We start from the raw sequence: 22,279 nt of genomic DNA, 5'->3' as shown, positions 1-22,279 counted from the left end.
TTAGACGAAGCTAGGATAGTGAGCGAGGTAACTAAAAAGAAAACGGTAAAAGATGGGATTGAGGGAGACTGACAACAGGCAGGGCCGGACTGGGAACCAAAACCGGCCCTGGCAAGGATAGGAGCACTCTCTCCTCTGCCATGGCTTCTGAATGCTGTCTGGCGTAACAGGCTGTCCAGAAGAGCAGACTATCAAGCCATGTCAAACAGACCTTATCCACAAAGAGGTGTTCAAACAAACATGTACCTGAAGAACATCACTTTGCGGGTAAGTAGAGGGACCAGAAACAGGAAAAGTGACCTTGCACCGGTACAAACAGATGTTACCTACACTAACACACGTTATAGTGGGAAATCGTTCTTACAGAGGTTAAAAAATGTTAAGTCCCACGACGGAAGCAATGATCATGGGTGGTACTAATGTCTTATTAAACTTTGACCATCAGCAGTTTCTCAGAGCCTAGGGTCAATTTTGAATACAGAAAACAGGAGAACTCATCAAATGTCAGTCCCTACACAAATGCAGACTTGGCATAGGGGTAGCTGATAAGAATTTAGTTTCTCAATGCACTGCTTGAAGGCAATAAACCACCAAAAGGCTGCATAGCATTGAGAGGAGAGATGGTTTATTCTTTAAGCCAATAAGGGGTCAGAATTTGGGCAGCGAAGAGGCACCTATACTAGGGACACATTTACAGAATGGTTTGCCGAAGTTCCTTCGGGTGTGGAATGCAGCAGCAGGTAATTCAAACCAGTTCTGTCAGTGAGGGAGAGCTGGATGACAGAGATGGGGATATTCATTGCAATTCAAAGGACATAAAACATACATGTAAATATATATATATATATATATTGTGTGTGTGTGTATATATATATATGTACACACACACGCACACAAACATATTGTATAACCATTTCAACCCTGGATGTTGGCACATGAGGTTCACACAGCAAAAGAACATGTATCACAGCAAGACAGGCAGTCTAAATAGAGAATAATTAAAAAAGATACAGGAAATAAAGCATAGAGGTAATTCTGCCACCTTATAAAGCATGAGTGTACCCATATCTGAAATACTGTGCAGGGCTGGTGCTGGAGATTCAAGATGGAACTCTACAAATGGTAAGCAGTACAGTGAAACGTGTCTAAATTCAGGACACAAAGACCTCTCACGTTTAAGATTTAAGAGTTAGAACCTATTCACTTTGTCCAAAAACAGGAAGACGGAAGACACAATTGCAGCATACAGATACACAGAAATGAGACTTTGAGAGAGAAGAAGCATGCTACAGTACAAACAAGTAGAGGTGGAAACGTCTGCCTTGAAAGCTCAATGTCTTAACGAGTTCAGGAAAAGCCACAGCAATCCTGGTTAAAGGAGGCTTTATTGCAGTGCAGGGGCTGTGCTGGAAGGATTTGTGAAGGCTGGAGAAAGGTAGAGATGGGTGCCAGAAGAGTTGGCGATACTAGTCGGGAGGCGGGTGCATTTGATTTCGTGCTGTGAAGCATGGCTGGCTTGAATTTCCTGCCTTCCTCTGGCCCAACACAGGGAGGTTGCAGGGTTACAGTGGGTAGTACTTGGTAGACTTTCCGTGCTTCTTTAGGTTTGCTGACAAATTGGGCTTTGTCACAGTGAAAATAGTCAAGGATTCCTGCTGGAGGCCAAACTAGCACCCCCTTAAAAGTCCTTAAGTAATACATTTTAATGAGCACCCAATGCACTTTTCATCGAAAGGTGCCATTGCTACAAAGATGGGTTATCCCAAAGAATGACACCAGCATGCTTATATGGGCTCTACTGAAATACAAGTAATGGTTTTACCACATAGTCATGGGCCACAAAACACTGCCAATTATCAGCTGAGTGGCGCTGTAGAAGACACAGCTAACAAGCGAACATTTCACATATTTACAATCAGTCCAAGAAACTTTGCACTATAACACAACACTGTGAAATGGGCCGGTTCATGGATTTTGGAAGTGTGAGTGTGACACGAACTCCAGATCATAAAGTCAAGTGCTGCAGTTCAATTTAGTGTCACTGTTCCAAGTTCAGTGCAGACAGATGCTTTGTGATATCACCAGCCATTGGTAAAGCTGCTCTGTTTCTCACTAGAAAGCATGTGAGCTGTTACAAGACAACAATAAGAAAAGAAAGATTTACAGACGTGCCGATACAGTTTGCCATCAACAGGGTTCGAATTTACCCAAACATTCAGCTAAATGCTGTAGGTTTCAATCAACATAGTTCACCTTCAAGTGTGACATGCAGGGTTGAGTTGGTTGAACAAAACATCATAAACATACTGCTGCACAATTAACATTAAGATCACACATCAGACCATAACAAATGCGGATTGCTGTTGAGAACGCAAACTATCGGATGGTATCAAGGACTTTTCTCTTTATTGAGGATATCTGCCAAATGTGTGCTGGGTAAAAGGTTCCAAATTTAAAAACAATTATTTACTCAGCCAAGATTTTGGAAGGGGGGGGGGGGACAACAAAGCAGTAGCACTACCAAAAAAGTACTGGGCAAGTAAGTTGGAAACTGGACTTCCACTTCAAGCATTTCATAGGAAATAACCACATGAAGGATATAGGCAAGTTTATCATTCCAAGACATTCTAAATATTGAAGTTCTTGATGAAAGATCGTTGAGTAATGTCTCCTGAGAAAACCATTCACAAAAACAATATTAGCATTCCAAACGAGACCTGGGAGGAAAATATCTAGTTACTTACCTAGAAATGGTTGCCGGAGGTTCAGACAAGGTCTCATACACACTCTAATGACTTCAAGCCAGGATACATGTGAGAAATTCATCTCCTCACCAGTAATAATGTTTCGGATCTTGATCAAAGGAGCTATACTGCGATACAGAACATCTATGCTCATGCTAAAGCTGGCTTATACTGTGAGGCATACATGCAAACCACAGAATGCCAGGACCGAATGTTCATCTTTACCAGACTTCTTCAGTTTCTTTTTACCAGCAGGAGAGGAGGCTGGCAGCTTCCCAGAGGCTGTCTTTTTGTAGCAAGACCTCACTCAGTTCCAATAACTGGGTAAATGCCCTACTCAGCTGGTATTAAGGACACCAGATAAACTAGCTTCAAGGATTAATGAGGTGCTTCAATCAATTCAAGCACAGGGACGGAATGACTTCCCAATAATTATGCTCTGCCCTTACTGGTGTTCTTTATTATTATTATAGAGGCTTTTGTAGCGCGCTTTGCTACTAAAAAGTTTAGTATCCTGGCTGCGTTCAGTCAAGGAGGCTCAAGAGACTGTCTTAGCATGGTCACTATAGGAAAAATCACATTTATAGTGATTCAGGAAATAGTCTTGGACCTTACTCTCTCAACATCATAACTAATTGAGAAATAACAGAAAATTTTAAGAATAAGAACGCTTTCACTTTAAAATAAATGGATGCATTGAACATGCAAGAGCCCCTCCGCTTGTGCAGGCTCCAGCCTTTACCAATGTCACAAATCGCTACATCCAGTTCTTAACTATTTACTGATATGCAGTTTGTAGGAGAGGGAGGGAGGGAGGGAGAGAGGGAGAGAGGGAGAGAGGGAGGGAGAGGGAGTGGTAGGGAGAGGTAAAGAAAGAGAGAGGGAGACGTTAAGAGAGAGGGAGAAGGAAAGAGAGAGAGAGGATGGTGTCTGTGCTGTGTGGGTGGTTATGGTTATTTTTTATCTTGGACAACAAATATAACCACACTAGAATCACGTTAGAGGTAACTTTTTTCCTACTTTATCTTCGTGCTGTCCCTGGTTCTCAACTGTTTGGAATTTTTTTTTACAAAGGTTCAACTGCTAGGAGGAGGTTTGACAGCGTATCCTCCAAATTTCAAGGACATTAGTTGTAGCACCATTTCATGGCCATAAGCCACATCTTTTTAAGAGATGTGTCTGGAAAGTAATAGTTGATGAAAACAGAGTAGCCCTCAAGGTCCCCCTATCAAATGTCAGAGATAGGTACATATCTTTGAGAAAGCATTGACGCTGAGCCTTTACTAGTCTTATGTCAGAGAATTTGGAAATGCAGGAGTCCATATCCCTCTCATGATAAAAACTGCAAGAGACTGGTATACACAGTACTTAACTTGACGCTTTTACATTCTATAATTCACAAAAATGTTTTTAATGCCGACTTATGTGAATTCAGAACAATAGTTAATTCTATAAGTTGCTTCTTTAAGGGTCTGCTCTTTCTTTTATAAATCACACATGACAACAGGTGATAACTTAATTATATAAAGCACTTCCCTAAAGTCTGGTGTTAGCTTTGTGCAATATAAACAACTCCTAAAAAGAAATAGTGGCTATACCCGCTGATTTAACACCACTATAAGAAACACACAAATGCTCAAAATCAGCCTGTGGTTTACTGTTCTTTCAAAGTAAAAATAGTAAAACTTTTGAAACATACATATTGTATAATGTGTTTCTGTTGAAGCACGGGACCCACGCTTTAAAAGAAGTACAACCTCTTTCTTTCATATGAAATTCTCGGCATACCTTCGGAACAAAGGAAATGACCGGCCAAAGAACAAGGTTGTTATTGAGGAAGACAATGTAAGGTACTGCAACAAAAGACTTCAAAGCTCATCCATCCTCCTTGCACAAGCCATTGCCCTCATAAAATTAATTTTCCATGTTGGCAAGTTTATATCACTGGAGGCCAGGAGGTTAAAAAGTACTACTTCACAGCATCTACATAAATCCACTATGAACTACACCGCCTAATTATCCTGGATACAAGTGTTACAACGTTCACTTGGTACGGAGCCCATAGGACCCCAGAGGTGAAATACCACACTATCAGAATTGGAGATAGTAACTTCTAGCTGCCATGGGACCTCCTGGAAAGGCCTTTTCAAATGCAATCGAAAAGGGTTTTATATTGAGAGCTTTGAGACAAATACAGTAGGAAGGGGTTGAACATGGATAACTCCTTGCCAATCATCATGAGAAGGGCTTTAGTTTGTGAACCTTCTAACAAATGCAGATAGCTAAGGGTTTTACCTGGTGAATTCTTCAACAAAAGCAATAGTGAGGGGTTTTATATTGTGAAACCTGCATCAAATACAATAGGAAGGGATATATTTGTGACAAACACCACAGGAAGAGGCTTTGCATTTTGAACCATACGACAAATACAACAGTAAGGGTTTTTTCGATGGTGAACTCAGACAGTCGTAATAGGCGGAGTTCAGAGGTCTCTTTTTGATTTGGTCACAAGAGCTAATGCTTGGTATCTCCACAAGAAGATTTCAATTCATGTCAACGTAGACTTTGGGCCCCCCTAAAAATCTAAAATATTTGATAGGTTCCTCTGGACTGTGACCACATGGACATGTTTATGTTAATGTGAAAGCCAGCAGGTTTACTTTATTTGTTTTCTAAAAGTTGGGACAATGGTGGTAGCCCACTCATTTTATATTGTGACCTAAAGCCTGTAGGCCTAACTTTGCTGATCATGTAAAGCTTTGTGTATTGTAATCGACCCAGACAGGGGCATTGCTGGTTTTTAGAGTTAGAGCCTGCTGGTGCACAAAATGTCTCCTAGTAGCACACAGATAACTGGAGCAAACTACATTTACACAGTTAGTTGCCTCCTGCGATATTTCTTTAGGAGGTGTGATCTGCACCCAGGATAGTCTGTAAGGCCTCTAAAGGAGAGGGCTTCCAGTATGTAATTCTGCTTGAAAGCTTGTAAATATTTCAGATTTTGAAACAGATTGGATTACAGATTAGTTGTCTCTTAAAGAACAGAGAAACCACTGGTTGGATGTGGATTTATAGTGTGTTATCTTCTAGTGCTGCTCATATCGAAGTTTATAACATACAACGTGCCCAGCACCCCCAGCCACCACCTTCCCCACACCCAATCAACTCTGGACAGAAAGGTTTTACGAAGTGAATTCTTTAATAAATGCACATGGAGGTAGGCTTACTCTACGAACTGCCTGAGAAATACAACAGGAAAGTGGCTTTACATTGAGAACCTGGTGACAGCTATAATAGGGAGAACATCTACTAACGAAAGTCATAGGGAGGGTCTATGCACAGGTTAACACTAAGATATCTTTGACACAGTTCCCAAGGTCGGGTGGTAGAGGTCTCAAATTCATTGACTACATTTGTAATACTAGGCTTAAAATGTGGTTGTGCTTAAATTAAAATACTTTTTTTTAAAGTAAAAAACTAGATGTTGGTTAAGAGTTATTGCGTGTTTTGGGGAATTTTGTAACAAAGGTGCTGGTTCTAGGAAAACCTTGGACCTGGACCTCCGCTTGTTAATCACTGGTTCTTGGCCCTCTCCTAACCCAATACTGTGACCAAAAATGTTGGTATCACTATCAATACAATCCTACCTTCTGTCCGCATGTCAATAAGATCATTGACACATGTTACTTCCTTTTAAAGTTCATAAGTAAAATTGTTCCTTGCCTCGCTGTTGAAGATGGTCAGTGACCCAGGTAACCTTTGCATCCTGTTTTGATTATAAGAATGTCATCTTGCTAAGCTTACCAAATATTTATCTATCGTGCAAAACATAGCTGCCATGTTGGTCACTTTCCAGATGGGCTTCCTCCACTGGTTACCAGTGAATAAAGAGACTTTGTTTAAGATGCTGTGCACAGTGCATTGGGCACTTGCTGCCACCTGTCCTGAGCATCTCAGCTGTATGCTTCAGTCCACCATGCCCTCTCACATGGTTTATGCTCTGCTCATGCACACTTAACTGTACCAATGTTCCATCAAACCAGAGGGGGCAGATATTCTTTCTTTGTGCTTTCTCATATTCCTAGTACACCAAACTTAAAGATTCGACCCAAATGAATGCAGGGTGAGTGGTGTGTCTGTGAGAGTGCAGGGTGCAGCATATGAAAGTCAGCCCTCCTGGCATTGCCAGTACCTGATCTAAGCATCATAATCAGACTAAACCACTTTCCTTTTCCTCTTAATCAGTGCCTCAGGCACATAACCCATCGATTTCCTATTATTTCCCAAAGGACACAATAAGAACAAAGCAAATTATTTGTAGACTTAACCATTATTATAGCCAGGGACCTCGGATAGTGAGTATTTGATACTGGCATACATCACCTTATAATCCCTATTAGGGATCACGATCAGGGGAAAATGTGGCGCTCTCCTTTTATTAGCAGTATAGACCATCAATGGGTCTGCTACTGGATTAAAATGTTAAGGATCTCATCTGTCGGTCTTTGTTTTCTCAAGACTGAAAAGTACTACAGAAATTCAAAACTGCTTCTTCTTGATATGCAGATAAATATGGGTTCCAGATTATTCAAACTACTACTCATTTCTTCTCCGACAAGCTGTGGCATTTTAAAGATCTTGGGTTACTAAATGACAGCTTGCCACCACATTGTCCCAGTCAGACAAGATGCGGTCAAAATGCTCTGATCAGTCTTGTCTTTGACTTGCTTTAATGCTAGCACCTTTCATGCAAGGTAGACTGACGCACCTGACCTGTGAAAGATTGCCAGTTCCTGCTGCTGTCCCGAAAGAACAAATACAGCAGTTACTGAAATCGGTTACAGGCCTAGCCCAACCAAATACCCTGCTGTATTTAGGTCTAAAGTCTACTTGATCAGTTTGAGAAAGCCTGTTGTGACAAATGTAGATTACAACTAATTGTGTATCTTCGCAATAAACCTTTATTGGCACACTGAGGCATTCCAATACATATTGCATGGAAAATGTTTGAGGAAATGTCAGCACAACATCAAAAAAACTAGTAGTGAGCTGTTGGGTGCATACAACTTCCTGGCACAGCAAAAAGGGTTTAGAAAAGGATTTCCCAGAGTATCAGCTTCATAGTTGGGTAAAAGACACAAAAAAGAATTTGTGAATAAATAAATTATATTAGGAATAAGGGATTTTTCTTTTTCTTTTGGTAGTACTGCTGCTTTAAGACTTCTTAAGAAACGTTTCTGTGGACATTCAAATGTAAGTGATCTGTACATCCCACAATAAAAGCCACAACACAAAGGAAGAAAGGGAGGGGAAAGTTTAGAAGAATTGATGTTCATCCAGCAACAAATACTCTATAGTTACTTGTATAATAATTTTTTAACAGCATGACAATTTGAGTTCAAATTGGACAAGTGAGTTTTCTCACCCTTAAATAAGTGGAAATAATTAAGAGTTTTGAGATCTACCATAAAATAGTTTTCATAGGTTCAACCCAAATTACATTTGCATAAATGAGAATCAGTGCTACACCTTACCTTTAACCTCTGCACAATTTCATTGATATCCTCAGCGCTGCCATCTGAGGCTCGGACAAAAATGTGATCTCCCCTTCCATAGAAGATTTTGATAGTCTGATTATCTGGGGTCCATCCAATCACATCCCCACAGAAGCAATTGAAAACCACTTCCTTGGTGCCTCGCTCAATCAAGACTATAAATTCATTGGAGATTCCCAAGATGCATTGAATTTCTACACCTTGTGCAAAATCTTGAGTTGTAACATGCCAAGCGATTGCTCCATTGCTGTAGAGTTCTGCCCCAACCCGAGCCTTTGTCTTTTCTTTCTTTTTTGATGTTAGGGATATGAGATTGAACTTTCCAGTGGAATCTATTGGTGTGTTGGTGACACTGTTTTCAGCCAGATCCTTGAGATACTCCTGCCGCGTTCGTGTTGCCATGGTATGAAATTTGTCTGACTTGTGAGCTGCATGTTCGGCATTTATCACCTTGGCCAGAAGAAAGTCTCTGAAGACATCAGACTTGTGAAACATAACTCCATTTGGTATTGGAGGTCCGAATGGTGGGGCATCTTTGGATCTAGTCACAGCCACGCTTTAGAATGAAAAGAAGAATCATTAAGATCAGTCATGTACCAGTACAATGTTATCTTGAATCACCACAAACTACATCAGACTAACATCCAATGTTAATGATAATTTATTAAGCAGAGAGAACTGAAAGCCATGCACCATAATGTAGAGAAAGGAGCACAGTTTTGATCACAGTATTCTTAAAGCACAGAAATTCCGAAGCATAATTAGCCAAACTTTGCATCATTCCTGGAAATGGCAAGCAGAGAGATTTGTAGCCAAAATTACTGCTGTTTTGAGAAATCAATCTTTGGAAAATACAACACATGCTAATCAGCTTTTAGCGGAGTGTGTAGTACTGTTTAAGATAAATGTGTTCCTTAACATATACAATGTGTTTAAGGAAAAATAAATTGAACATTCAAGTCAAGCTCATCCGTTATTTCTACTTCTATTCCTTTGCTAACTTTTTGCATACATTCACTCTAATCATGTCCAGGTCTGCTGGGTAGTGGTTAGAAAATTAAATTGATAATGGTCTCTGTTAGACCTGGCACCGTGGCGTGAGTTTCCCTTCCACTTTTTGCTGATGTGCCTCAGATGTTTTTGCTGGTGTCTGCCGCTCAGGGCACTGCGCCACGGCCAATCCGTGCCGCAGTGCAAGTGCTCTCTATGTAAAGTGTATATGTGATTGATTTCCATGATTGGTTCATTGGATTTACTGTCAGTCCCCTGTAAAGTGCATCAGGAGTGCCTGGGCTTGTAAATGCCAATGCTGCTGGTGGGCCTGCAGCGCTGGTTGCGCCACCCACAGAAGCAGCCTGTGAAAATGTGTCTAGGGTTTGCCATTGCAGAACCTGCTTGCAGTCTGGTACTGTCATGCTGGCTGGGCAAGTGCACACACTTGCCAGCCTCTAAACCTTCCCTTAACTTCATATTAGTCACCCCTATGGTAGGCCCTAGGGCAGGGTGCATTGTAAGTGTAAGGTAGGACAAACCTGATGTGTGTGGCATGTCCTAATAGTGAATTACAGCCAAGTTCGTTTTTCACTATTGTAAGGCTACCGGTTTTCTTAGGCCAAGATGGGCTGCTGGAATTATTACACCCTATAATCCCAGCAGGCTCAGGGACCACGGTAGGAAGTCAAGTTTAGTATGCCTGAACTCAGAAAAATTAAAATACATCTTTTAGTAAAGTTTATTTTATTATCCTGTGTTTGCAAATGCTACTTTTATAAAGCTAGCATTTGCTTGCCTAACCATTTCAGCCCGCCTCTGCTAGGATGTGTATCTGACTGTCTGAGTTATGTGAGTGACAGGGCTGGTGAATGACAGGTGGTGAATGCAAGGATTACACCTTGGTGGGAGGTGGGAGTGCCCCTGGACTCTGAATAGGGCTGTGCTCTGCCACCACAATGCTGGCTCCGCCCCCTGGGGAGCGACTGATGACACAGCCCGACACCTGGCCCAGGAGAGGCGAAGCACTGTCAACAAGGTACTCCTGGCTGCCCCTGTTCACACAATGCTGGCTCCACCTCCTGTGGAGCGTCTGATGTGCCTGCCCCTTACACTGAAAGGAAAAGCCAGGAACTGCACAACCGAGTGATTCAAAACTGAAATGGACTATGCAAAGGCCCCCCCCGGCCTGAAAAGACTGTATAAAAGTAGGAGCCCTGCTCCTTGTAAATCAGAATCCTGTTTCCCACAACGAACCTCTGCCCAACTAGAAGGAGAAGAAGAAGCTGGAAGGACTGGCCTGCTGATTGCCTTGCTGAGGAAGGAGAGGAAAAGACTTTGAGAAGACTTTGTAGACTTGTGCTTTGAAACATTCTCCAAGGGCTTGATTGAGCTTGCCCCCTGAACTGAACCCCAGGACTAGTGGGTTCTTGGTGCCTTTGCTCGTCTTTGAACCTCGAGCCGTGTGTGCCTCCCGCCGGCGTAAGACTGCGCCCCTCATCGCTCCCTCCTAGGGCTGTGGCACTCGGGAGCTTGCCTGCCTGTTCACCCGTGAGAGCCTCGCTCCGTTCGGAGTCGCTCTCTGCTCCCGCCTGTCAATAGGAGCGCCCTGAAGCGCTCTCGCCCCTCCCGCCGGAATTCCTCTTGAGATCGTGATCTACGCCGGGACCCGCAGCCCGCACAGACCGTGCCCTGCGGTCCCTGCTTCATTGTCCCAGAGTGTTTGCAGGCCTCGCCGCCCCCTTTGTGGAGACCCCCGTACCGTCGAGACCCCCGTACCGTCGTACTGGGGGTCGAGGGCCGCGCCTGCCTGTGTGCCCGCACCCGCTGTCATCAAAGACCCCACAGCATCCCTGAGCTGAACGAGTCGCACTGACCGTGCACGACTCGTTCACACCCCAAAGCAATCAAAGCCGTCGGAAAGATCCACACCGGCTAGGGGCCCGCAACGTTTGATTTCCCCTTTTCACATCAGCCACTTCCGCTCCTGCAAAACGTGAGTAAGACTGAGCGCTCCCACCCTGGCACGCCGGCCCTCCCAGTCACCCGCCTTCCTGCTCGAAGCGCACTGCAGGTGAGAGCGATCGGGGCATTTCACTGATCCAGAGGGACCCGTGCGCCTCGCACCCTAGACTCACAGCAGTACGCTCCTCTTCTTTCTGGCGAAGTGTACGCCGCGTACGAGTGCTCACGCCGGATGCGTGAGCCGCGATAGAGTGTTCCGCTTTCACCGCGCTGAATGCACGGAAGCGCTGCAAAGAGCTCAGACGACCAAAGACTGGCCGTGCGTCCCTAGAGGAGCAAGAAGGGAGCACTGGTTGGAGTATCACGAAGGAACGGAGAGAACTGCTGTGGAAGCAAACTGACAAGAAACCCCTTTTTACTTTGAATTGTAACTAAGAGAAGCTTGCCCAATTACAATCTGGTGGCATATAAAAACGTTATTGGTCTTGTGATAAGTCTGATCTACTTATATATATATATTTTTTTTTACAACAAGGAACGTATTTTTATATATAATACCTGCCTGGTGTCCATTTGTGGGGGGATTGGTACATTTTACTGTGTGTTATTACAAGTGCTTAACTCCATAACGCCTGAAGAATAGCCTTGGCTGCTCACGCCACGCACCTAGAGGGTGAGCAAGGGTAATTCTAAGGGGTCATCCTTCGCCCTGACTTAAAGGAGAGGGTCCCTGCTTGTCACAAGTGAATACTTGCGCCAACCAGAGACCCCCAATTCTAACATTGGACACAGCGGAAAGGATTTGCGAATTTGCATTTGTAGTTTACATACAGTGAATTGCTGATCACCACATAGTGAGAGCAGACCTATAACGCAGCCACAGATTTCCATTTTTTTTAAATTTTGTTGAGACATCTGCCATTGCTGAAACCATGCCTGGCTCACTCCCTGCTGGAAGAGCACTCTCTGAGATCTCTGGAATTGAAGATGTAGATTGGGAACACAGAGGACTGGAGGGCTACAAAGTAGAGCAATTGAAAGGCTACTGTGTAAAGTTCAGAGTTGCACACAATGGGTGCAAAAAGAAAGGCCAATACATCAGGGCGCTGAGAGCCTTTAAAGAGTCAAGAGACCCACAGAATGCGGTGGATATCGTACCACCAGATAGCATTTTGGAGACCAGCAGAGGCCTGTCACCAGAGGAGCTGGCAGACAGGGCAGCAGACAGGGCCCATGCAATGGAGATGGCAAAGTTAGCTGGACAAATGGAGATGGACAAGCAAAGATTGGCCATGGAGGCGCAGCAACGCCAAATGGAGCATGACCTGAGATTGAAGGAGTTGGAGCTGAGAGGTTTGGGAACAACTCCTTCTGGTGGCAGTACAACGCCGGTGCAGGTAGAGTCCATGGTGTACATACACAAAGATGTAGTTAAGGAATTCTTTAAGGGGGATGACATAGGACAGTAGTTTAGGGCATATGAGGTAGCCATGTCCTCCCACCAGGTCCCTGACAAGGATTGGGGAGCGGGGTTGTGGGGGAGGTTCCTTAGCGAAGGGCGGGACACCCTCCTAGATTTGCCCACTGGAGGACAAAGTTCCTATCCCCGCATGAAAGAGGCCTTAATGACCAGGTATGGGCTTACCCCTGAAATGTACAGACAGAAGTTCAGGAAGAGTGAAAAGCGTCCTGGGAGTACGTATGTGGAGTATGTGACCGGTTTCTGCAGAGCACTGGATGGATGGGTAAAGGGTAGTAAAGTAAATGATTTTCAAGGGCTTCTTGATTTAATTGCATGGGAGCACTTCTCTGATCACTGTTTTCCTGAGCTGCGCCAGCACCTGATTGATAGCAAGCTGTCCAACCCGAGGAAGCTTGCTGAGGAGGCGGACAGCTGGCTCAGCACCAGGGTCCACCAGGGTCCAGTGGGAGACTCAGCCAAGGGTGGGCAGGGTCCCCAGCAGAAGAGTGGGGGGGACAGGGGTAAACAAAGAGGGTTCCAGCGAGGCCCCCAAAGTAATTCCCAAGGGAACCAGCAGAGAGGTTCTCAGCCTCCCCCACCCCCAAAGCAGACCAGGGCCCCGACAGGTAGGCCTGTTCCAAAGGGGCCCTTCAATTGTTTCAGGTGTGGTGACCCGGGTCACATTGCCTCTGACCCCAAGTGTCCCCTGTTTGGTAAACCAGCACCCACTGGTGCTCCACCCCGGCAAGTAGCTAGTGTTGATTTGGGGGAAGAAGTAGTCGTCCCCGGGGGTGGAGATCCTGTCCAGATGACCCTAGTCTCTCTAGGAGACAGTGAGATGGTCCCTGAGAACTACCTGCCCTCTAACACTAAGAAATATGGGCAGGTGGTGACCATCAATGGTAAGAAAGCTGAGGCTCTCAGAGATACAGGAGGCAGTGTGACTGCAGTGAGGCAGCACCTGGTGTCTCAAGAGCAGGTTGTACCCCATGCCTACTGTAGGGTTATCAATGCTGATAATTCAGAGAGTCAGTGTTCAATGGCTCAAGTTCCCTTCGAGTGGGTGCGGTCTCTGGTACTCTGCAGGTCTGTGTGAGGAAAGCCATGCCTGTAGACTGTTTGCTAGGGAATGACTTGGAATACTCCCCTTGGGAAAAGGTGGAGAAGACGATCCACCTGAGGATGGTGGGTCTGCCTGACTGGGCGTGCGTGACCACCCAGTCAATGGCAGCCAGTAGGGGTGCTCAAGAGATCCTGGGGCCTGAAGGAGAGGCCCAGGAACCGGCCTTAGGGAGAAGGCGCGGGAAACCGGCCCCTGAAGTTCCCACGGTCCAGGAGGGAGCAGACCTTGAGGGGGATGCCCTGGAGCCTACAGGGGAACAGATTGCTGAACTGGGGGACCTGCCTGAGCTGACCCATTGGCAGCAAGAAGGAGGCCCTTCAGGGAGGAATTCTGCAGGGAGCAGAAAGAATGCCCTTCTCTCGTGGGTCTGCGGCAGCAGGCTGCAGACCAGGCCAATGGTGTTCAGTCTGGAACACATTATGTGCACTGAGAGAATGACCTCCTGTACTCCGAGCCTAAGGTTGCTGAACCTGGGTCAGCCCGTGGGCTGGTGGTACCCCAGAAGTTCAGAGCCTTCCTACTGGGGCTGGCTCATGATGTGCCTTTAGCAGGACATTTGGGGATGGACAAGACCTATGACAGGCTTGTCACCCACTTTTACTAGCCCCAAATGCACAAGAACTCTGATGCTTACTGTAGGACCTGTCAGACTTGCCAGGCAAGTGGTAAGAGTGGAGGGAAGCACAAGGCTCCTCTGCAACCCTTCCCCGTGGTCGGTACACCATTCCAGCCAGTGGGTATTGACATTGTTGGGCCTCTGGACCCCAAGACAGCCATGGGCAACAGGTTCATAGTGGTCTTGGTGGACCATGCCACCCGGTAGCCTGAAGCCATCCCTCTGAGGAGACAGTGACGGCCCCCGTGGTGGGACGGGCGCTGATGGGAATTTTCTCACGAGTGGGATTCCCTCTAGAGGTGGTGAGTAACAGGGGGACCAATTTCATATCCAAGTATATGAAATCTCTTTGGCAAGAGTGTGGTGTAACATACAAGTTCACCACCCCTTACCATCCCCAAGGAAATGGGTTGGTTGAGAGATTCAACCGAACCCTAAAAGGCATGATCATGGGCCTGGAAGGTCCAATGAGGCGTAAGTGGGACGTCCTCTTGCCATGCCTTCTCTTTGCATACTGTGAGGTGCCACAGAATTCCCTAGGGTTCAGCCTCTTTGAACTGCTGTATGGTCACCCAGTGAGAGGACCTTTGAGTTTGGTAAAGGAAGGCTGGGAGCAATCTCCCAGGAAACCTCCCCAGAGTGTATACAGTTACATGCTGGCCTTCAGAAACCAAACCAGGCGATTCAGGCAACTTGCTGAGGCAAATCTGGAAGCCAGCCAGGAAGAGATGAAGCGGTGGTACGACCAGAATGCCACTCTGGTAGAGCTTCAACCTGGACAAAAGTTGTGGGTCTTGGCCCCAGTGGAGCCTTGTGCACTTCAGGATAAGAGGACAGGTCCTTTTGAGGTTGTGGAGCGCAAGAGTCTTGTAACCTACTTGGTGGACATGCAGTCTCCCAGGAACCCTTTGAGGGTCCTACATGTTAACCGCCTTAAGCCCCACTTAGAAAGGTCCGAATTGGGCATGTTGTTGGCAACTGATGATGGAATGGAGGAGGAGTCTGAGCCTCTTCCTGACCTCTTGGTAGCCTCTGAGAAAGATGGGTCAGTGGATGGAGTTAACCTCTCACCCACCCCGACGCCTGAGCAACTGGAAGACTGCCGCCAATTGCTGGGGCAGTTTCCAGATCTGTTCTCCCTGGTTCCTGGTGTTACAGATTGGTGCGTCCATGATGTGGCACAGGAGACAGCTTACCTTTGAAGCATAAGGCCTACAGAGTAACTGACAGGGTCAGAGCCTGCATCAAGGAGGAGGTCTCCAAAATGCTTGCTCTTAGGGTGGTTTAGTCCTCCAGCAGTCCTTGGTCCAGCCCTGTGGTCTTGGTCCCAAAGGCTGCTGCGCAGGGAGCCGCACCTGAACTCCGGTTCTGTGTGGACTACAGAGGAATCAATTCAGTCACGAAGACTGACGAGCACCCTATCCCCAGAGCTGATGAGCTCATTGATCGGCTAGGGGCTGCCCGGTTCCTCAGCACGTTTGATTTAACGTCTGGGTACTGGCAGATCGCCTTGACCGATGGGGCAAAAGAGAGGTCAGCATTCTCTACACCAGATGGGCATTTCCAGTTCCGGGTTATGCCATTTGGAATGAAGAATGCCCCTGCCACCTTTCAGAGGTCGGTCAACCAGGTGTTGGTTGGGCTGGATGAGTTCAGTGCCGCCTACCTGGATGACATTGCAGTGTTCAGTGGCACCTGGCCAGAACACCTGCGACACCTCTGGGAAGTGTTGATGGCCCTGCACAAGGCAGGCCTCACAATCAAGGCAAGCAAGGGCCAGATTGGGCAGGGTTCAGTGCTGTACTTGGGACACCAAGTGGGGAGTGGCAAGGTGGCACCCTTGCAACCCAAAATTGAGACCATCCTGGCTTGGGAACCCCCCAAGACCCAGACTGCAGTGAGAGCCTTCCTGGGGCTCACTGGGTACTACAGGAGATTTGTCAAGGGCTATGGAACTATTGGTACCCCCTTGACAGAGCTGACTTCTAAGAAGCAGCCCAGGAATGTGATCTGGACTGACACCTGTCAGAAGGCTTTTGACACCCTGAAAACTGCCATGTGCACGGTGCCCGTGCTCTTGGCTCCTGATTTCTCCAAGGAATTTCTAGTGCAAACAGACGCTTCAGAGCATGGTGTAGGGGCTGTTCTCTCACAGATGACTGAGGAGGACTGGGACCACCCTGTAGCCTTCATCAGTAGGAGGTTACTTCACCAGGAAAGCAGGTGGAGTGCAATAGAGCGAGAAGCTTTTGCTGTGGTCTGGGCACTGAAGAAGCTAAGACCCTACTTGTTTGGGTCTCACTTCCGGGTTCAGACAGACCACAGGCCCCTCAGATGGTTGATGCAAACGAGGGGTGAGAACCCAAAACTGTTGAGGTGGTCCATCTCCCTACAGGGTATGGACTTCACGGTGGGACACCGCCCTGGCACAGATCACACCAATGCTGACGGTCTGTCCAGGTATTTCCGCCTTAGTGATGAGGAACTCCCTGGGGAAGGGTAGTTCTCCCCACATTTCGGCTGGAGGGGACACGTGTTAGACCTGGCACCTTGGCGTGAGTTTCCCTCCCACTTTTTGCTGATGTGCCTCGGATGTTTTTGCTGGTGTCCGCCGCTCAGGGCACTGCGCCACGGCCAATCTGTGCCGCAGTGCAAGTGCTCCCTATGTAAAGTGTATATGTGATTGATTTCCATGATTGGTTCATTGGATTTACTGTCAGTCCCCAGTAAAGTGCACCAGGAGTGCCAGGGATTGTAAATGCCAATGCTGCTGGTGGGCCTGCAGCGCTGGTTGCGCCACCCACAGAAGCCGCCTGTGAAAATGTGTCTAGGGTTTGCCATTGCAGAACCTGCTTGCAGTCTGGTACTGTCATGCTGGCTGGGCAAGTGCACACACTTGCCAGCCTCTAAACCTTCCCTTAACTTCATATTAGTCACCCCTATGGTAGGCCCTAGGGCAGGGTGCATTGTAAGTGTAAGGTAGGACAAGCCTGATGTGTGTGGCATGTCCTAATAGTGAATTACAGCCAAGCTCGTTTTTCACTATTGTAAGGCTACCGGTTCTCTTAGGCCAAGATGGGCTGCTGGAATTATTACACCCTATAATCCCAGCAGGCTCAGGGAACATGTTAGAAAGTCAAGTTTAGTATGCCTGAACTAATATTAAAATACATCTTTTAGTAAAGTTTATTTTAATATCCTGTGTTTGCAAATGCTACTTTTAGAAAGCTAGCATTTGCTTGCCTAACCATTTCAGCCCGCCTCTGCTAGGATGTGTATCTGACTGTCTGGGTTATGTGAGTGACAGGGCTGGTGGATGACAGGTGGTGAATGCAAGGATTACATCTTGGTGGGAGTGCCCCTGGACTCTGAATAGGGCTGTGCTCTGCCACCACAATGCTGGCTCCGCCCGGTGGGGAGCGACTGATGACACAGCCCGACACCTGGCCCAGGAGAGGGGAAGCACTGTCAACAAGGTACTCCTGGCTGCCCCTGTCCACACAATGCTGGCTCCACCTCCGGTGGAGCGTCTGATGTGCCTGCCCCTCACACTGAAAGGAAAAGCCAGGAACTGCACAACAGAGTGATTCAAAACTGAAATGGACTATGCAAAGGCCCCCCTGGCCTGAAAAGAAAAGAAATACTGTATAAAAGTAGGAGCCCTGCTCCTTGTCAATCAGAATCCTGTTTTCCACAAAGAACCTCTGCCCAACTAGAAGGAGAAGAAGAAGCTGGAAGGACTGGCCTGCTGATTGCCTTGCTGTGGAAGGAGAGGAAAAGACTTTGAGAAGACTTTGAAGATTGTGCTTTGAAACATTCTCCAAGGGCTTGATTGAGCTTGCCCCCTGAACTGAACCCCAGGACTAGTGGGTCCTTGGTGCCTTTGCTCGTCTTTGAACCTCGAGCCGTGTGTGTGCCTCCCGCCGGAGTAAGACTGCGCCCCTCATCGCCCCCTCCTAGGGCTGTGGCACTCGGGAGCTTGCCTGCCTGTTCACCCTTGAGAGCCTCGCTCCGATCGGACTCGCTCTCAGCCCCCACGCTAGGCTGCCTGCTCCTCTGCCCCCGCCTGTCAATAGGAGCGCGCTGAAGCGCTCTCGCCCTTCCCGCCGGAATTCCTCTTGAGGTCGTGATCTACGCCAGGACTCGCAGCCCGCAGCCTGCACGGACCGTGCCCTGCCGTCCTCGCTTCATTGTCCCAGGGTGTTTGCAGGCCGCGCCTCCCCCTTTGTAGAGACCCCCGTACCGTCGTACTGGGGGTCGAGGGCCGCGCCTGCCTGTGTGCCCGCACCCGTTGTCATCAAAGACCCAACAGCATCCCTGAGGTGAACGAGTCGCACTGACCGTGCATGACTCGTCCACACCCCGAAGGAAGCAAAGCCGTCGGAAAGATCCACACCGGGCTAGGGGCCCGCAACGTTTTATTTCCCCTTTTCGCATCAGCCGCTTCCACTCCTGCAAAACGTGAGTAAGACTGAGCGCTCCCACCCTGGCACGCCGGCCCTCCCAGCCACCCGCCTTCCTGCTGGAAGCGCACCGCAGGTGAGAGAGCGACCGGGGCATTTCACTGATCCAGAGGGACCTGTGCGCCTCGCACCCGAGACTCACAGCGGTACGCTCCTCTTCTTTCAGGCGAAGTGTATGCCGCGTACGAGTGCTCACGCCGGATGCGTGAGCCGCGATAGAGTGTTCCGCTTTCACTGCGCTGAATGCATTTAATACCTTCCTGGTGTCCATTTGGGGGGGGATTGGTACATTTTACTGTGTGTGTTATTAGAAGTGCTTAACTCCATAACGCCTGAAGAATAGCCTTGGCTGCTCACGCCACGCACCTAGAGGGTGAGCAAGGGTAATTCTAAGGGGTCATCCTTCGCCCTGACTTAGAGGAGAGGGTCCCTGCTTGTCACAAGTGAATACTTGCGTCAACCAGAGACCCCCAATTCTAACAGTCTCTGGGACACAAAGCAGTATGCCTGCGTTTTCTTTAAATGGCAATTTTTATAAGTACTTGCGGCTGACCAGACCATCAAAACCGCATAGTCACAGATCACAACAAATAAACTAAAGTGCAAGTCTATGTACTTGCAAGCTTTTATTGGATGACTTTAATTGCACCAGGGCAAGAAGCTTTTTTCTAGCTCACACTGTCAAGCTGGTTTTGGAGCTCTCCCAAAATTTTTATGAGAAGGAATTAAGAGACTGCACAGTGCAATTCAGTCGAAATCCAAACCTAATGATGTATTATAACCAATAAAAGAATTACAAATCTTGTAGTGTTATCAGCAGTTTCCACTAATGTAACTGCATATCACTGCAGTACTATGCCCCAAGAGGGAATTAAGATGTGAATTAAATAAAGATTCAATGTGCCAGAGAGCACAGTAATAGCTGAAAAAATATGAATAGTGGCTGAGTGCAATACAAGTTTCTAAAACCTTGATGAAAAGAAAACTCAAACAAATGGGCTCTGTCCCAATTCGCAGCAAATGAAAGCGGACTGAACTTTCCATCTAAAGGAAAAACATGCGAGTAATATGGAGTTGTGCTCCCATTTGGACTACTAGATGCTAGTTTTCAACTCAGACAGTACAATGAAGCCTGATAACCAGGACCCCAGTGCCAGTGTTCTCTCCCTAAAACAGATACATGGGACTTGGCAACTCCAACTGGCAAGAACTTTCATCCCCATATAAGTCTCTGGTAAATGGTATGAATGGTACCCAGGGTATGGGAGTTAAAGGGTTCATCAGTGACTGAAGCACTGCTTGTGCCACCCTGAGCGACCCAGGTAAACACATGTCTGCAGTCCTGCCATTGCAGACTGTAGGAGTATGGCAAACTGCTCAAACTCTATTTTGCACTCAGCATGTGTGGCATGTTTAAAGCACTATTTTTAATATATGCCAGTCACCCTTAAGGAAGGCCCAGGAGGTGGGGTGTATTATATTAAAGGTGTTATGTTATATGGTATTATGTTATATGCACTTGTAAAGCACATGGCTGCCCCAGCAAAGGGGTGCCCCGGCGCTGATGGCAGTAAACTGCACAGCTAGTAGCAAGGAAAGAGCCTACATTAGAGGAAAGAGGAACGTTTTGACAGCTTTATGGAATGATTCAGAAAAGGGGATGGTGATGGACAGAGTATCTGAATTAAACAGAACACTCATACCCAGTCAACAGATCAGGGCTTGATCCATCACCGTTTTTTAGCTCACTGCACCATCCCAGCTCAGAACCCGGCTATATGCAAATTAGTCTGTCCCTGGCCCAGTGCATCATGGGAACAGGGCAGACCAAACTACCAAGCCAATTCTTACACTGGGAAGGAAACAAGCTTCCGGGGACCGGTTTCTGGCATTACAGCCGTCTTCGGCCCGGCTTGCTTGAATCCTGATGGTGCAATGAGCAAGGGACTCACATCTGAGTATACCCTTCCACGCTTATGGTGGACAAAACTATTCAGAAAAGGGGGTGGTGATGGACAGAGTATCTGGATTAAACAGAACACTCATACCCAGTCAACAGATCAGGGCTTGATCCATCACAGTTTTTTAGCTCACTGCACCATCCCAGCTCAGAACCTGGCTATATGCAAATTAATCTGTCCCTGGCCCAGTGCATCATGGGAACAGGGCAGACCAAACTACCAAGCCAATTCTTATACTGGGAAGGAAACAAGCTTCAGGGGACCGGTTTCTGGCATTACAGCTGTCTTCGGCCCGGTTTGCTTGAATCCTGATGGTGCAATGAGCAAGGGACTCACATCTGAGTATACCCTTCCACGCTTATGGTGGACAAAACTATTCAGAAAAGGGGTTGGTGATGGACAGAGTATCTGAATTAAACAGAACACTCATACCCAGTCAACAGATCAGGGCTTGATCCATCACCGTTTTTTAGCTCACTGCGCCATCCCAGCTCAGAACCTGGCTATATGCAAATTAGTCTGTCCCTGGCCCAGTGCATCACGGGAACAGGGCAGACCAAACTAGTTTGGTCTGCCCTGTTCCCATGAGGCACTGGGTCAGACTAATTTGCATATAGCCAGGTTCTGAACTGGGGTGATGCAGTGAGCTAAATAACGGTGATGGATCAAGCTCTGATCTCTTGACTGGGTAAGAGTGGTCTGCTTAATTCAGACACTCTGTTCATCACTACCCCCTTTTTGAATCGTTTTTGGCCACCACAAGTGTGGCAGGGTATACTCAGACATGAGTCCCTTGCTCACTGCACCACCAGGATTCAAGCAAGCCGGGCCGACGACGGCTGAAATGCCAGAAACCGGTCCCCGGAAGCTTGTCTCCTTTCCGGGTGAAGAATTGGCTTGGTAGTTTGGTCTGCCCTGTTCCCATGAGGCACTGGGTCAGACTAATTTGCATATAGCCAGGTTCTGAACTGGGGTGATGCAGTGAGCTAAATAACGGTGATGGATCAAGCCCTGATCTCTTGACTGGGTAAGAGTGGTCTGCTTAATTCAGACACTCTGTTCATCACCACCCCCTTTTTGAATCATAGCTTTATGGAATGTCAAATAGTTCTTTAGGCTGCAGATGGAAGTAGGGAGCGCATTCCAAAGTTTCGAAGCCAAAACACGGAAGGAGCGCCCTCCAGCACGGACCCTCTTCATCCGAGGGACAACCACTAGATGCTGTCCCATAGAACGAAGTTGGCAGGAAGGGATGTAGAATGTATGCAAATTGGTCAAAATACTGGGGAAGAGAAGTTCAGGACTTTAAATAGAATACATAGAGCCTTGAATTCTAAGCGTTTTGCCACAGGCTGCCAATGAAGACAACGAATGGCACTAGATGTGGTACATCTCCTCTG

The 22,279-nt window shown here is 47.1% G+C and overlaps 1 protein-coding gene across 3 annotated transcripts in view; it reads right to left on the bottom strand.

Moving 5' to 3' along the window:
- The window catches only part of SIPA1L3 (signal induced proliferation associated 1 like 3), a 714,921-nt gene that overhangs the window by 363,473 nt on the left and 329,169 nt on the right, over positions 1–22,279 (bottom strand). For all 3 annotated transcript variants that reach the window (XM_086938267.1, XM_086938268.1, XM_086938269.1), the window contains exon 9: positions 8,279–8,855. In XM_086938267.1, the coding sequence (XP_086794393.1) occupies positions 8,279–8,855 (577 nt within the window). The remainder of the gene's footprint in view (positions 1–8,278; positions 8,856–22,279) is intronic.

Source organism: Lissotriton vulgaris, chromosome 9 (assembly GCF_964263255.1).
Source record: "Lissotriton vulgaris chromosome 9, aLisVul1.2, whole genome shotgun sequence".
Taxonomy (NCBI): Eukaryota; Metazoa; Chordata; class Amphibia; order Caudata; family Salamandridae; genus Lissotriton; species Lissotriton vulgaris.
This window is presented reverse-complemented; position numbering and strand designations above follow the sequence as displayed.